We start from the raw sequence: 14878 nt of genomic DNA, 5'->3' as shown, positions 1-14878 counted from the left end.
CACATTCACCAGCCATGTATAGGCCACCACCGCAGAACTACCACCCTCCTCCACCGACGCCAGTCGCCCAGCACCCTCAATACGATAATCCTCATGTCTTCGGCCCACCAGCTTCTATGTACCCTTTAGAAATTGCGACTAGCGCTAAGCGGAAAGCTCAGCGTGCCTCACAGGTAGTATTCCCTAAGCGAGTTGCTGCATATCAACTAACGTAGGATGCGTGTTAGGCTTGCGATAGTTGTAGGCAGCTCAAAGCTAAATGCGACGAGACTAAACCTTGTAAAAATTGCCGGGAGAAAAATATCGACTGTAAATATCGAGACCCCCCTGCAAAACAGTGAGTTAAGCATATATAGTAGACAGCGGACAAGGTACTTACTATTGTGTAGGCCGGATAAGGTTACCGCGGACTTAATAGAGATGTTGGCCTCGATGAGAGAGGAAATAAATAACAAACTTACGAATATTAACAGTCAACTTGCTGGATTGACACAAGCCAACCTGAGTCAAAATCAACGAGTGGCTACTTTAGAAACGAAAATCAGGCAGCTTAATCCCGGGACTGATATGAAAGTCGAGTCGATCGAGGAAGAAGAGCGCGCAGAGTTTCATAATTCTCCCTCCCCTACGCCTAGTAAAGCACAGCCCGAGGAAACGTTGTCATCACCAGGAGGAACTGTTGTAGAACCCAGTCTGACTATGGAAGAGGCGCAACTTACGCTGCAAGCGACAGAAGACGACGACATGGAAGCTAATCCGGGGCCGGTCGTAACGCCTGGAAAACCTGCTATGCCCCCAAATCACACCACGTTAGCTGGTTTACTTTTAAAGTGGCCATCAATCAAGAGAATGGTTCATCATCTGATGGAGGCTGAGAAGATATCTCATCCGGACGAATACCCAATCCGCCAGGAACAGCAGCGTGGTATACTTCGCGTTTTTGGGAGAGGCGAGGGGTTTGATCAAGACATTCGGGCTTCCGACAAAGAAACGCCACCGGACCATACAATGACTGACGTGTTAGACGACTGTTCCGATGTTGCATCCCCTTCGCCAATGGGAGAAGCATGGGGCCAAGTAGGCAGTCTAACCCCTCCTCCCGGTGTCGAGTCTAGGGGAGGTGTTGTTAATGTTGACGGAAATCCAGAGTGGGATTCGACTAAGATATGGAGATACGTAAACAGTTTCAAGGACAATATCCTTAATATGCATCCCATAATCATTCCGAGGGAGCTTACCGCAATGGTTAAAATATTTCTTGAGTCTTTACCAAAGTCGCAAAGTTACCAGAACAGCAAACTCGGTGCGAGTGCGAGATTCGTCAACCAGCCGAGCGCAATACCTCCGTCTTTTTCTGAAGCGGGGACGAAGAGGAAGCGATCACCTGCCGCGGACGAGCAAACCCCGTCGACGTCGTTCGTGAAGCCTGGCCGACCTTTCCGAAGTGTCCATAGTGCTCTTGTCCTAATGGTTTTCGCTTTAGGCAAAATTTGCTTGCACAAGGACAGGATACCAGATCCGGTTCACGAGTCGGACTCGCCGATGCACCATTCACCTTCCGTTCGCAACGGCGTTCTAGCATCACCTTTACAAGGATCGCCCCCTGGATTTTTATCTCAGTCCCAATCTAATATGGCATCTCCTAAGGAGGGTGAGAGGGTTCCCATGAGCCGAAGGCCCTCTCTACAAGGAAATACGTCGGCTTCGAAGGGACCACATTCACACAGGCGGAATCTAGACATAATACCCGGCCTTGAGTATTTTGCTCTTGCGATGGATATCATGGGTAGCCACATGGGAGGATTCAATTTAAAACACGTCTATGTGCATATTTTGGCAGGGCTTTATTACGGCCAGCTTGGTCGTGTACTTGAGAGCTGGTCATACATTTCCCTTGCAAGTCGAAATCTGCAAGTCATACTAAGACCGTAAGTGGAAGAGACTATGGCTGGGGAGATAACTTTATGAATGTCTGGGGTAACTAACAAGAACGGATTAGGAGCCTCGACCGCTTATCGAAATGGAATGACCAAGGTAGAAGCATTGGACAGTCACGCAGAGACAATCAGCTGGCATTTGCCTTCTGGACATGCCTGCAATTAGAAAGGTAATATTGTCCAATATTGCTTCTATCTTATTATACGCTAACACTCGGGATGATAGTGACATCCTCGCCGAGCTACCTCTTCCTCAGTCAGGTATCTTGCAATATGAAGATAGGATGCCATATCCAAACTCGGAGTATGCTGTCAATCAAGGTTTCTCAGAGCACATAGTAACGGGTTATATTGCACAGTTGTATCTTCGGAAACAACTTAACCAAGTGCATACCCTGCTCTACGATTCGGACAAGCAGAATAAGCACAAGAACGGGATTACGTTAGACGACCCCGCGATCGAAGAAGGTATTAAGCGGATCGAGGAGATGCTTAGGAACTCGAGAAACCGTTGGGTGCCAAGCAGCTACCGATGGAATGATAATGACCCTCCGGCGAACGACATACTGGGAGCCCGTCTTCGTGCAAAGTATTGGGGTTCGCAAGTTATTCTCTACCGACCTTTTCTGAGGGCCATTCTTGAACGAGAACCTTGGCCGTATCATAACCAAGCGGGGTCTCCAGATGCTCAGCAGACTCCCGAATATGCAGAAGTCCCCCAGGGTGTAGACGGTAGGATCGTCAAATATGCCAGCTTAGCAATCTATGCCCTCGTCGAGAGCACTCGAGCATTCCATGGAATACCTAGTAGTCAGCGCATCATTATCACCAACGTATTCGGAACAGCTCATGCGTAAGTTCAATTAGTTAACACAGGAAATATTACTGGTCGCTAACATATTCCCAGTCAATGGGGAAATCTTCTAACCCTGGCAGCATGTTACAGAGATAGATATCTACACAAGTTCATCGATGCGGAGACACTAAGCAACCTCTTCTCTCGGACGATCTCCTTCTTCCAATCGATTGCCCAACCCACGAGCGCGCTAAGGGCTGATATGAACATATTGATCGGCCTGGCTAAAGACCTGGGATTCATTCGGGATGAGTACGAGGTTACAAGTTCGAGCTTTTCGAGCTTTTCAAGCAGCGGCCCTCTTCCTCCTATGCATAATCCTAGCGACAACTATCATGTTCCTCCATCATCCGCACTGGGACGGCCTCCACATTTACCGCCACCGCCGCATTCGATCCCTTGAGTAACTTGGTAACTTGATTTGGTGGACTGTACAAAAATGGAATGCGTAAACGACATCGACCAGTGATGTTATGGTGTTATGGGCTCTTCCGTCTCCGAGAAGTCGTCTCAACAGGTCATGGGACCTACTTCTATTCGGGTTCCGACGGCTACATTTTCGATACTAGTTTTGGAGCACGAGTTATCACTTACATGATTTGCATGGGGTGCCTATATGGCAGATATGAAGAGGATAATTTAGTTTTGGCGGTTTTGCACCTGGCAACGGCGTTTTGGGTTGTCCTACGTGACACCATGTTTGGCTCTACGGTACCAATTTTTACGCACTACCACTACAGAAACACAATTGTGTGTATGGTCTCCGGCAAATTTTCATTTCCATTTCGTCATCATTCGTGGCACCATCCCACTGGAGCATACAATACCGGCGTTTTTATCGAGGCAGCATTGGAAGATCCCTTGTGAAAAAAAAATTTACGGACTCGAAAGCTGAGGATACCCCTTGCGAGAGCGCATCTGGTCGTGCTTTGCACATACATTTATATATCAACACCGACAAGTATATACTTTTTGAATTTGAATCCTTGGCTTACCACATAATTTTTGGTTGTCTCCTCGACGTTATCCTGTACATCTTACTGATAGAAACAGCCCGAGGAGGTTTGAGAATATAGCATAGTGCGGCGTTTACATGCGACACCCGCCCTTAGTACCTACCGGGAGAAGAGGCACTCCGCGGTAAAAGGCCGTTCGGTCCATGGCACTTGGGCTATCCTTCCCTTTCGGACTGGTTGCATATGTATTGTTACCCCTTTCCCGTCATTTGTCGAGCGAATTTATCACTAGTCGGCACCCTGAGCGGTCAGGAACTCTTCGTCTCTTTCGTTGATACGGACAGCAAGATAAACGGGTTCGCTTTTCCGCATTGGCCTACTTCTCCCGGAGGGAGCGGAGGAAATACCACATTGGTTTTGTTATTCAGGATTCAACAAGTTAACATGGATGGATTGCTCGGGTTTGACGGGGCACACCAGTACAATACAAAGGCATCATGTGTTCGAATGTGTATATATATACAGGTGCGACATATACTATTTTGGGTTTGCCGTTTTTTCCAGGCCGTTGCATTTGCGTCCGAGTTTTGGTTACACGTTCCTTTTGTGCGTAATAGCAAGTTGTTGGGCGAGAGGGAATAGGCGGCTAGGGGAATAAGGGGCGTCGGAGCTGGCCCTCGGCATACGTCAAAACCTATCTAAGTACTTATTAAGCAGCGAGATAGGTTATAGCATTGGCGCCGCCAAAAGGGAAAAAAAAGAATTGCGCGCATATTGAAGATTTGTCGGATCGAAGATGATTTGTGACTTCGTCTGTCACCGGACTCTGGTGTAACTATACCCAAGCGTCTGGAGCCAACTCCAGGTGCTGTTACTTGCTATAAATATATATATATATATATATAAATACCTATTTAATGTGCGCCCGGGGTAATGCGCCGCAAAAAGCATAGCATAGCATCGCACCGGGTCGTACCGACAGACAGACAGACAGACAGACAGACAGACAGACAAACCACACTCCTGACTTCGCGATCCGCGCGGTCAAGCAAGATATATGGGATGATGGAATGAGGTGCATTTGGGGATTCCTGGCATATGCATCGTTGGTTACGTACGTGCCTAGTAGTAGGTTAGGTAGGTTCCAATGGTAGGTTATCTGGTAAGTAGGTAGGTAGGTAGGTAGGTAGGTGCGGGATCGGTTCTCGCGTCTGCGAAACGGAGGACGTGGAGACGGAGGGGGGTGGGACGGGCTAGACGGGATATTCCGACGCGGCTTGGGGGAGGGGGGAGGGGGGAGGGGGGAGGGTAACGCAGGGTTTGTCGTTGGTCGTTTGCAATGTGTGCTCGTACGTATATACATATACCTAGGATAGGTATGCAAGTATGTATAAGGTATACACCATGCATCCTTTGAGATGTATACTACACTGTATTATGTATAGGAGGTATGTACCTATATATGTATACGAGGTATGTATGTATGTATGTCGAGAACGTCTTGTACGCCCCAACTACTTACTAACCGTCGCGAGTAGCAAAGCAAAGCAAAGCAAAGCAAAGCAAAGCAAATCGACGCAAAGCAAAGCAAAGCAAAGCAAATCAACGCAAAAGCAAACCGCTACGGCTATCGTCCGGAAGAGGGAGCAGAACTTATGCGCGTGAGTACCTACGTACGAGAGGATATAAGTACTTACTGCTGTTTGCATAGGTTAGGTACCTACCTATCTTCTTGTGTGTCCTCCTTGCGCCGGATGCATGGATGTGCTGGTGTGGCTGGTTTCGTGGTACGTGGGACATGGCGATAATATAACGGTGGCGAGAAACGCGGCCGTTTGTTGGATTACCTACCTAAGATAGGGTAGGGTAGGATAGGTAAATACCTGGCTGGTTGTTTGATGGACTAGCTGGATAGGGGTAGGTGTGTGGTGACAGGGTCAAAGGTGGCTTTGGTTGATATACGCCACCATGTATGTCATTATAGTGTAGTTATGAGTTACAAGCCATGAGGATAGATATCCTTAATAAGTATACGGCAAAAGAGTAAATTCCAAGTAGGAATACACCGATCAGCATAACGCCATGCTATATATTCTTGCTCAGGAACGTAGCCGTGCCGCTCGTACGACGTAATTCGTCCCGGTGTTCTAAATACCTAAGGTATCGTAGCGATGTGCCTCCAACCCGTTACGCCCTACCCCTTACATAGCAAACCGTCTAAACCTCCCTATAACCGAAAAAAGCATGTACACATACGCACGCTACGTCGGGTCCTCTAGGCGATCACTCAGTTAGTCAGTTTGTTAGAAAACGTTACTACACGTCCAACGGCTTAACGACAAGGCACAACCACCCATCCGGATACGCCGCCTCGCGCATGAGCTCCTCGAGCGGAGCGCCGAAGGGCACGTGGGCGCCGTGTAAGACCGCGTCCGCGAGCACGGGGTCCCGGCTGCTGGGGAACAGGCTGGGGAGTAGGCTCCGAAGAGCGGCGCCGAGGGTCCGGGGATGGCCTGGTGCGGGTTATGTATATTAGGAGGATTGGTTACGAGTAAGGGAGGTTTAATAGGGGTAAAGAGGAACATACGCTCGCTGACGCGCGGCTGTACGAGCGACTGTACGAGCGACTGCACGACTTTAAACGACGCGGCTTGGCTGTCGGCGGCCGGGTCGTCGGTGGACTGTGGGATGTACACGCGCATAGGCACGTTACGCAGACCGCGCGAGGTGTTGAGGAGGCGTGCGTTGACTTTGGCGAAGGACGCGTAGTCATCTGGTGCCGTATAAGTCAGCTCCGCTCTTGTAGGGCGTTGTTACAGCCTTACTATCTTGCACCGCGTTCCATAGGGCGGTGGTGTGGTCCTTGGATAAGGACATGATTTGGTGCGCATTGCCGTTGCGTATGAAATCAGCCTGGTTCTAGTTAGCTTTAGGTATCCTTGTCTAGTTCTATCTATCTATCTATTGCTTTGCATCTTCTAGCGCTTATAACAGAGTGCCCGTCTCCGCAGAAGAAGTCAGACATGGGGAAGGGCGGAGGGGTACGAAGGCGTACGAAGGCGAATGCGGAAAACAAGAACTTGCCTCTTTGGCGCTATTTAGAAAAGTATCTCCAATATCCCAGCTTAGGCCATCGGCAACGGTGAGACGCCACGGCAAGGTGGGCTGGTACAGGTCGACGAGCAAGCCGACGGCAAGATTGCGGAGTAGTACGTCTTCGTGATGGAAACTGGAGCACGGCAAGCCGAAGTAAGCGGACAGGCGCGGCAGCAGCAGGGCTAGGTAACTGAAGCGCGGCACCGATGCGACAAAGGGCGCATTAGGCGCGCCCGTATGGGTCACGAGGACTGGAACCTGCAGATCCCAGAGGGTCTGTGGGATGGCGGACGGGGACGGAGAGGATGCCGGCGCCGAAGCCATGTTCTAGGTGGTCTTCTGTATGTACGTATGTATGTATGTATGATGTATGTATGCTGCGGTTGCGCTCTAAATGGATTAACTAACTAGGTACTTTAGGTAAGAGGTAGGTAAGTAATTAAATTACTACCTCATCTTCGCTGCGGACCCTAGTCTAGTAAGTAGTAAGTAACCTAACATGTATACAGAATGTTGTTTTGGCAACTTGTGGTAGACGATAGACGATAGATGATAGATGTAGATGATAGATGACGATGACGATGACGATGATGACAAGGTAATGTCAGTCGGAAGTTGCTTGTTGCTGACTTGCTGCAACGAAATGAAACGAAACATTACCGAGTACCCTAACCTACTAGGTAATGTAATGTTTGACACCCCGGCCAAGACGGCCGATCGGCGTTGCATGCAGGGTGGATACCTGTACCGCGTCTGGAAGGATACCGAAAAGTTAAGGCTGAAAAAGAGCGGGGTAGCTTTTTAAGCTATCTAGAAGAAGACTAGCGTTGTTCTTCGCAGCGAAGTCCTGGTTCGAGCCCCGCCAACTCCGGAGCCCATACCACAAGTTGTGCAACTTAGGTACGCGGACCTTGAGTTTCTCGGGTTCGGAGTTTGGTTCAGGGGGGGCTTTTATTAACTACCTTACCTACATACACTACATGTATGTACTGCCTGCTTGCTTTGTACAGTACATCAGTTATTCTACTTGTGGACTAAGGTTGTGTTTTATTTCTAGCGTGTTGTATGTATGAGGTATGTATGTATGTATCATAAGTACATAACGTTAGGTACGTAATACCTAAGGAAGAAGCCACATGGTTCATATATATTGAAACCGAGTCCCCTCAAGACATCACACACATGCAGAGCAGAACATGTGATGCGATGGTCTGTCTGTCTCAGAACCACTGTCTCAGAGCCACATGTCCAACGTATGTATTTCTTGTATGTAAATTATTATACCTACAATCCATGAATCCATATCAATACAGACTGATATCAATACAGACTGATATCAATACAGACTGATATCAATACAGACTGATATCAATACAGACTGATATCAATACAGACTGATATCAATAGCCCCTCGTCGGCCCTATGTATGTATATACATACATACATATCGCAATCTCGGCTCCACACGTTCGGGGCGGCATTTTCTGTACTACTATTTATACGTCGAACCTTGGTACGAATAACACGACGTCGCATCTACCGCAACGTTGGAATTATAAAGCGAGCAAATATGTATGTACAAGCTAAGCTTCCGCTCCAATGGGAGCTTTGGAGGAGGAAAAAAAAAAAAAAACCCTTGCGACAAGCCTAGGTTAGTGGCCTCATATGTATCTTGTCCCTTGTATACCTATACACTACGCAAATGAGCTGTCGTCTCAATCTTGATATACCGTACGTAGTTACTCGAATTAAAAACTTGATTGTTTTTCATATACGGTATCTGCATCGCACTTATGTTGTCGAGCGGAGCAAACATCGTCGAAAAAAGTAAAAAAACGAAAAGGAAATCTTGGTTTTGTCTTGATTTGCTTATTTTATTAGTTACCTAGGTAGTTTACTACTATGTATAAGAAACCTATCGTGCGATTCTTATTGGTGGGGTTATATTATACTAACAGCCTACAGGTACATAGGTAGCGTTTAAGACTTGTATCTTAGGTTAATTAAAGACGTCCGAGCGGGCTTGAAAAAGTCTGGTTAACGGCCCCCCTATCGTATGCTTGGCGAGTAAGCATGAGGCGGATATGTTTGCTATAACCCTGTAATGCATCTAACGTAGTGATCGGTTCGATGGCCTTTTTGACTACTACCCTACGCGGCAGTTAGGTTCGATAGTTCGATAGTTAGATATCTACAGTAGAGTATGTGTGGTTAGAGGTAGTCAAGTCTACTGAAGACGGAAGACGAACTAGGTTAGATAGATGTAGTCAAGGATTCTTTGATTCTCCCAGACTCTCGACTCTCCGTAGGTATTTATCTAGATTAGTTACATACTTCAACTATATTAGAAGTTGCATTCAATCCACGATAAACTCCCTATGTCATCATCCCTTCAAGCTAAAGCATATACCAGTGCTCAAGCAGTCAAGTACGTAACTAGATCTAGCCTCCCCTGTTGCCCTTGCCCGGGGCAGCACGGCACAAGGTTCATAATATGCACTAGTTATCCAGCAGCCAACCGGGGGAATAGCCACCATGTGGGCCTTGTCAAGATGGTCCCGGCGTAAGATAAGTGACGACGAAACGTGCGTATCCTATATTCCGTAATGCGACGGTAAACGGGGACGAACTTAGTCGTCGTCGCTGACCTCGATCACGATCGATTCGTGCGTATTCGTAGTGAGGCTGCCGGACGGTCTAGCCAGATCGTTCACGCCTCCATCGGGGCTCTCCTCCTTGATTCTGCGCCTGGACGCGCCATCGTCTGGAAAGGTCGTCATGCCATCGACCGAATCCTCCCGCTTGATCTGGGTCCTAGTGGGTTCGTTGTTTGTGAGGTCGCTTGAGTTATGAGATGAGTCCTTGGCCTTGCCGACTGGCCGGGAGTTCAGAAATGTAAGCTCATCTTCTTCCGAGTCCTCTACCTCGGAGTCCTCACTAATCATCCCAGGCACCGTAAAAGCATCCCGAGGCTTTTTACTATGTTTAGTGCCAAAAGCGTTGTCCTTAAGCATCTGCTCAAGCTCACGCATGGGCATCCTGTCGTTCATTACTTTTAGAACGGCCAAGCCCTTGTCTTTCTTTGGCTTCTTTGCGTCCGCGTCTTGTGCGGCTTGGATATCCTGCTCTGTGACCTCGGTTTCGCTTAGTAGGCCCGCGAGCACCTTTAGCTTCGTCGGAGGGGCCAGCGAGAAGTCGATTTGCGGCAGAGGTAGCATCTCAATGTTGTTCGCCCCGAGCCGAATGCGTAGTATAAGTTCCATGGCTCTCTCGAGTACAGGAGAGTCGTTAAGATCCTCAACCTCCCATACGCGTCTAGTCGCATTATTGCCTTCGCTGCCGTAAGATAGCATCCTGCGAAGATTGTTCTTCTTGTGGCAGAAGTAGCCCCTCACCTCCATGGGAAATTCTTTGTATTCCTTGTAATAGTCAGAGCGAGACTTGAGATCGAGAAAATCCCCCCGTCGTCCCCCAAATAGATCGGTAGTCGAGACATCATCCTCATTTCTCTTGCGCTTTTTCTTAAACGGCAGTTTAATGCGCACAATAGAATTCTCCTGGGCCGCTCCAGTCTGCACAGCGCTTCCATCCTCCAGTTTGATCCGCTTGGAGTCCGGCTCTTCGTTATTTGCCATAGGATTGGAGATTAAGTTCTTGTCCGCTATGAGCTTCTGAGCCTCTGGTGTCTTCCACACTTCGTCGATCTCGGATTGAAAGAGGTTAAGCACCTGTACTAGGACGTCGTTCATTGAGCCCTGTGCTCGAGTTCCTAGCTCAGGAAGAATCTTCTCGACCTGTCGGCTCTCGCGGAATGAATGGAAGGAATTGTTGACCTTCAATCTGTGTACCTTTACGTCGGATTCTTGACCGACCTAATCTTCGTTAGCGGCTAAAGTATATCCAAGTAATTTCAGTAATCAATAGGTTAGGTACTCACTCGAATAACCCGGTGTACAGCTTGGGACTGAACAGAAAGGCTGAAAGCCTGCGATGCGACTATGACCTGTGAACAATTCTTATGCAGGTTTGACCCCGCGAAGCCAACGGTGTACATCTGTATCAGAACCTGGCATGAATGATCCGAGTCATCATTGAAATCGGCGATGAGCTCTCTGCGTTCCTCAGATGATAGACCAGCATGGAGGGTACGGCAATGGATGAGAAGGAACTGGAGGACAAGCTCATAGTAGTATGCTAACATAGGACTTGCCTCGGTAATTAAAAGCTTCTTGATCTTGCCGTTCGGACCCCTATCTAAGAGGTTCTCCTTGATGTAATGGAGGATGTATCGCAAGATAGGCGACTTGCGCACCGCTAACTTGATATAATCCAGTGCCACTTTGGGCTTTGATTCGTGCGTCCCAAGGAGAAACGGAGCGAGATGCTTGAAGTTAACATTCGCTTTGCGCATGGTATGGACGTCCTGGGAGTAAGTGCCAAATCCGTTCAATGTAAAGAGCTTATCCAGCTGATACACATCAAGAGAAGCGGCTGCGAGCTGGAATAGACGGTGCAAGGAGAGTACCGACTTCAATTCAGCGTCTTTGTTAGTTTTCCTCCAGCTACTGACTGTTTTCAGGTACTCGATAAGTAAATTTATATGTATTTTCTGGTATTCCTTCTCTATAGCTTCGTCGCGTTGGATGTTGACTGTGTAGTTATCAACGGTAGGTAGTAATCCGTCCACTATAAAATTAGCAGTTAGCAATTATTACTTGGTAAATTGGCAATCTATGGGCCTTCAACGATGTTTTTGGGGGTAACTAGATGGCTTCATAGCGAAGTGAAAGGGCTCCTATAATGCTGGAAGAAGAGCCATATAGGCGCCACTCACAAGAAATTTGGTTAGTACTCTCCCAATCGACGTCCAATCGCGAACTTGGCGCTCTTCGCAAAATCGCTAATGATTCGTAGTACTTCAAAAACTTTCGAGTCTCCTGGATGTCGACAGCAGAGGATCCCCTGAACCTGTAGATCAGCTTTGCTAGTAAAGCCGGGCTCCCCGCGATAAGGTAGCGGTCATCTCTAGGTGATATGTCGTCAAGACGTCGTAAATCATGAGGAGTTGTAAATACTGCTTGGACACCATCTAACATCTTTTTCTCGCGTAGGTGCTCTTGTGGGTTATCCCAAAGCATCTGAATAGGACCCATGAGGTCTGCTATATGGTTCTGGCACGGGGTAGCTGTCAATAAAAGGGTAAATTGGCGTTTAAGGAGAGCCACAGACTTCCAGTTCCTTGTCGCCGTGTTCCGGACCTTGTAGGCTTCGTCGACAACTACAACGGAAAACCGTCGGCCCATGTCTGTGTAGGTAGAATTCCATGTCTCGTTACCTATTTCGTCCTTTACAACCGAGCACGTTCTCCCGGAGAAAGCATCAATGGACATGATAATGACAGTCTTGGCTGCCATAAAATTATCTTCATCCCAGACGTAGTTCAACGAATTCGGCCAGTTCCTATCAAATTCCTTGCGAGTGAGACTGCAGACTCTGACCTGATCGTCTCTTTTTTGGAAGCCATGTCCAGATATAATTATTTGTTTAATGCCACGCTTACTTCCAATCATATCGATTTCATCCATCCACTGTGTAGCAACAGTGGTATTTGGTGTTAGGATTAGAATAGGACGGTATCGCGGTTTGCCGTCTTCGACCGGCACGTTTAGCCTCTGACTTGCTAGAATATCTAGAGTAGCGATAGTAGTCAAAGTCTTTCCAAGACCCATCGAGTCCGCGAGGATCCCACCGAAATACTTAGGGCCGCGAAGCTTCTCTCTGTTGTCCTTCTCGATCCGCGTTTCAGGTTCTTGGATGTATCTTTTCTTGGTCTCATCCCAAAGCTCTTTACGCTTTATCTTAAGTCGTGGAAGCTCTCCTAAGAATCTCGATAATATCCAGACGATTGCCGTAATTTGATTGTCTAGAAAGCCTCTACGACCCTGCTCACCATCTAGTTTAGGGAATAGAGGTGATCGCCAAATTGCCAACTTATTCCGGCCGTATTCGCCGCATTTCTCCATTCGCAGATACATGGCGCTGGCTTCGATCGGGGGCCCAAGGCTATTGGGAGATGCTGCAATTATGCACTGCGCTATCGTTCCAACTTCCTGAACAACCTCACTGTCGGTCTCTTTGGGGCTGTTTGGGTCCTGGATATTAATACGTTAGAGCTAAGCTAGGAGGCCAGCCTTAGGTCAAAAGCACCTACCTCGGCATCTATTTCACGCTGGCTTTCGGCTTTAATGGTCTCGGTAATTTTCTCGAGGGCCTTTTGCTTGCTGGTACTCATCTTGACAGATTTACCCTGCATAATTCCCCCAGTTATTTCGAAAGGGGTATCGGGCAAATATTCACGCAGGGCTTCCTCAATAGCCCATTTAGCAAAGATCTGATTGTCTATCATTCGATCAGGATGGGGTGAGTGGCCGGAGTAAAAGTCCTTGATTTCTGCGAATTCAGTTATCAGAATGTTAGCAAGCTTCCTTATATAGCTTTAGAGTCAGACTCATACCCTCCTCTTTGAAGATTTTATACGGGTCTAGCCTTCCATGGTCTAACACTTTATCATGGGTCTGCTGAAGGTTTCGCCGGATGAGATTTCTCCAAGTGGACGAGCCACGCACCGTAGGTCGGGATGGCTCCGGGCCAGGCTGTCCTGGCTCCTCTTCTTCAGCCATAGTCACGGAGTGTTGAGCTGGCAGGTATGGGAAGTAATATCGCAACCTCACAATGTCACAATATCACGATATCACGGGATTGTAGTCGTCTGCAATATATGGGAAGTATGGCTATAAAGGTAGGTATGATATGATCAGAGAAATTGGAATGAACTAGCAAACACCATTAATTCGGTATGATGAATGAGGCAGGGGCTTCGCAATGGCAGGATAGCCTTCTAATGAAAAGTAGACAAAGTTTCAATGCGATTGTAAATGGTCAATCTTGAATGCTGGTACCGTTAATATACCTAGGTAGTTTTTACTTTTATCGGAAATGTGCTCTCTAGGTAGAGGGGTTGGTTGGGGAGACCAAGGGAAGAATTATAATTCCTCGATGAGGAATATAATACTGTTGATAAATGGAGTATAATCCAATAGTTAGTGTGTGAAGCTTGTCAAGTCAATATGGGGTGTTGGGGAGGGAAGGGGTATAAATGATGTGAATAGAGACAGTCTAATAGAGGCGGGTATAGATCTCTAGGTTCTTGCCATAAGAGTTGTCTTGGGACCTGCCATTAGTTTGAAGCTGCTTTTTGGGTTGATGCTGTAGTTGAACTTCACGGTTTAATCACTTTGGTATGTGCATAGCAAGAAGAGACTGTGCCCGCCCACTAAAGATGGAAGGTATGAATCTGCATATCAAGATGAGAAAAAAGCTACTGGTAAGGTGTCTTCTAGGTAGCCTGGGAATTATGGAGGGATGAATGATGTGCGGGTGCTTAGATGTAAGGTAGATGGTGTAAGAGGGCTATTTCTGGTGAGTAATTATGATCTGAAATGTAAAGGAAGGAAGGCATGGGTAAGATAGAGAGTGACGACAACGACGATGTCAAGGCAAAATACAAATCTGTGGAAGTGTTTGCAAGACCTTCAACTCAACTTACCTAGAGTTGTCGGTCACATTGGGTTATGCTATAAGTTTAGCATCGTGTCCTATTTCTTAGGCCCTAGTATGTGTGAAGGTTGGAAGATATTAGAATGGTTTCGTTAAGATAAAGATCCGTGTATTTGAGGTCGTGATATATGATGGGACGATGGAAAGACCCGTAGCAAGATGGTAGAAGGCAGGAGTTGTTACACAGAATTTGTACTGTATCCGTTCTAATACCTGCCTTCCCGTTAAGTTTCTTTACTAATGGGCTAGTTAATACCTATTGGATACCCGTGAAGGAATATCGAGAGGTACTAAGTCCCGAGGGTTCTAACCTACCTATGATATTAAATTACGGGTTTTATTTTATAAGAGGAAAATGCTATTAATGATGAGAATCACAAAGATGAAGACTATTATCTGGTAAAAAAGTTCATAGT

The 14878-nt window shown here is 47.2% G+C and overlaps 3 protein-coding genes across 3 annotated transcripts; 1 reads left to right on the top strand and 2 right to left on the bottom strand.

Annotated features, from left to right (window-relative positions):
- Nucleotides 1-116: 116 nt before the first annotated feature.
- Nucleotides 117-3196, top strand: F4817DRAFT_361273 (uncharacterized protein; the record flags this gene model as incomplete). The annotated part of the gene is made up of 6 exons (XM_049306384.1): nt 117-173; nt 228-337; nt 390-1928; nt 2000-2107; nt 2164-2790; nt 2845-3196. 6 exons carry the CDS (start codon nt 117-119, stop codon nt 3194-3196), a joined length of 2793 nt encoding a protein of 930 aa, XP_049155462.1.
- A 2869-nt stretch (nt 3197-6065) lies between these two features.
- F4817DRAFT_319483 (autophagy protein Apg5-domain-containing protein) lies at nt 6066-7169 on the bottom strand (the record flags this gene model as incomplete). The annotated part of the gene is made up of 4 exons (XM_049301069.1): nt 6066-6262; nt 6337-6522; nt 6575-6662; nt 6795-7169. The coding sequence occupies 4 exons, from the start codon at nt 7167-7169 to the stop codon at nt 6066-6068; spliced, it is 846 nt and encodes a 281-aa protein (XP_049155461.1).
- A 2306-nt stretch (nt 7170-9475) lies between these two features.
- On the bottom strand, nt 9476-13525 carry F4817DRAFT_319482 (SNF2 family N-terminal domain-containing protein; the record flags this gene model as incomplete). The annotated part of the gene is made up of 5 exons (XM_049301068.1): nt 9476-10717; nt 10783-11531; nt 11680-12997; nt 13057-13295; nt 13360-13525. 5 exons carry the CDS (start codon nt 13523-13525, stop codon nt 9476-9478), a joined length of 3714 nt encoding a protein of 1237 aa, XP_049155460.1.
- Between the last annotated feature and the right edge of the window lie 1353 nt (nt 13526-14878).

The sequence above is a fragment of the Daldinia loculata genome (genome assembly GCF_022478755.1).
Source record: "Daldinia loculata strain CBS 113971 unplaced genomic scaffold F4817scaffold_61, whole genome shotgun sequence".
NCBI classification, from domain to species: domain Eukaryota; kingdom Fungi; phylum Ascomycota; class Sordariomycetes; order Xylariales; family Hypoxylaceae; genus Daldinia; species Daldinia loculata.
Note: the sequence above shows the minus strand (reverse complement) of the source record. Positions and strands in the feature narration are given on the sequence as shown.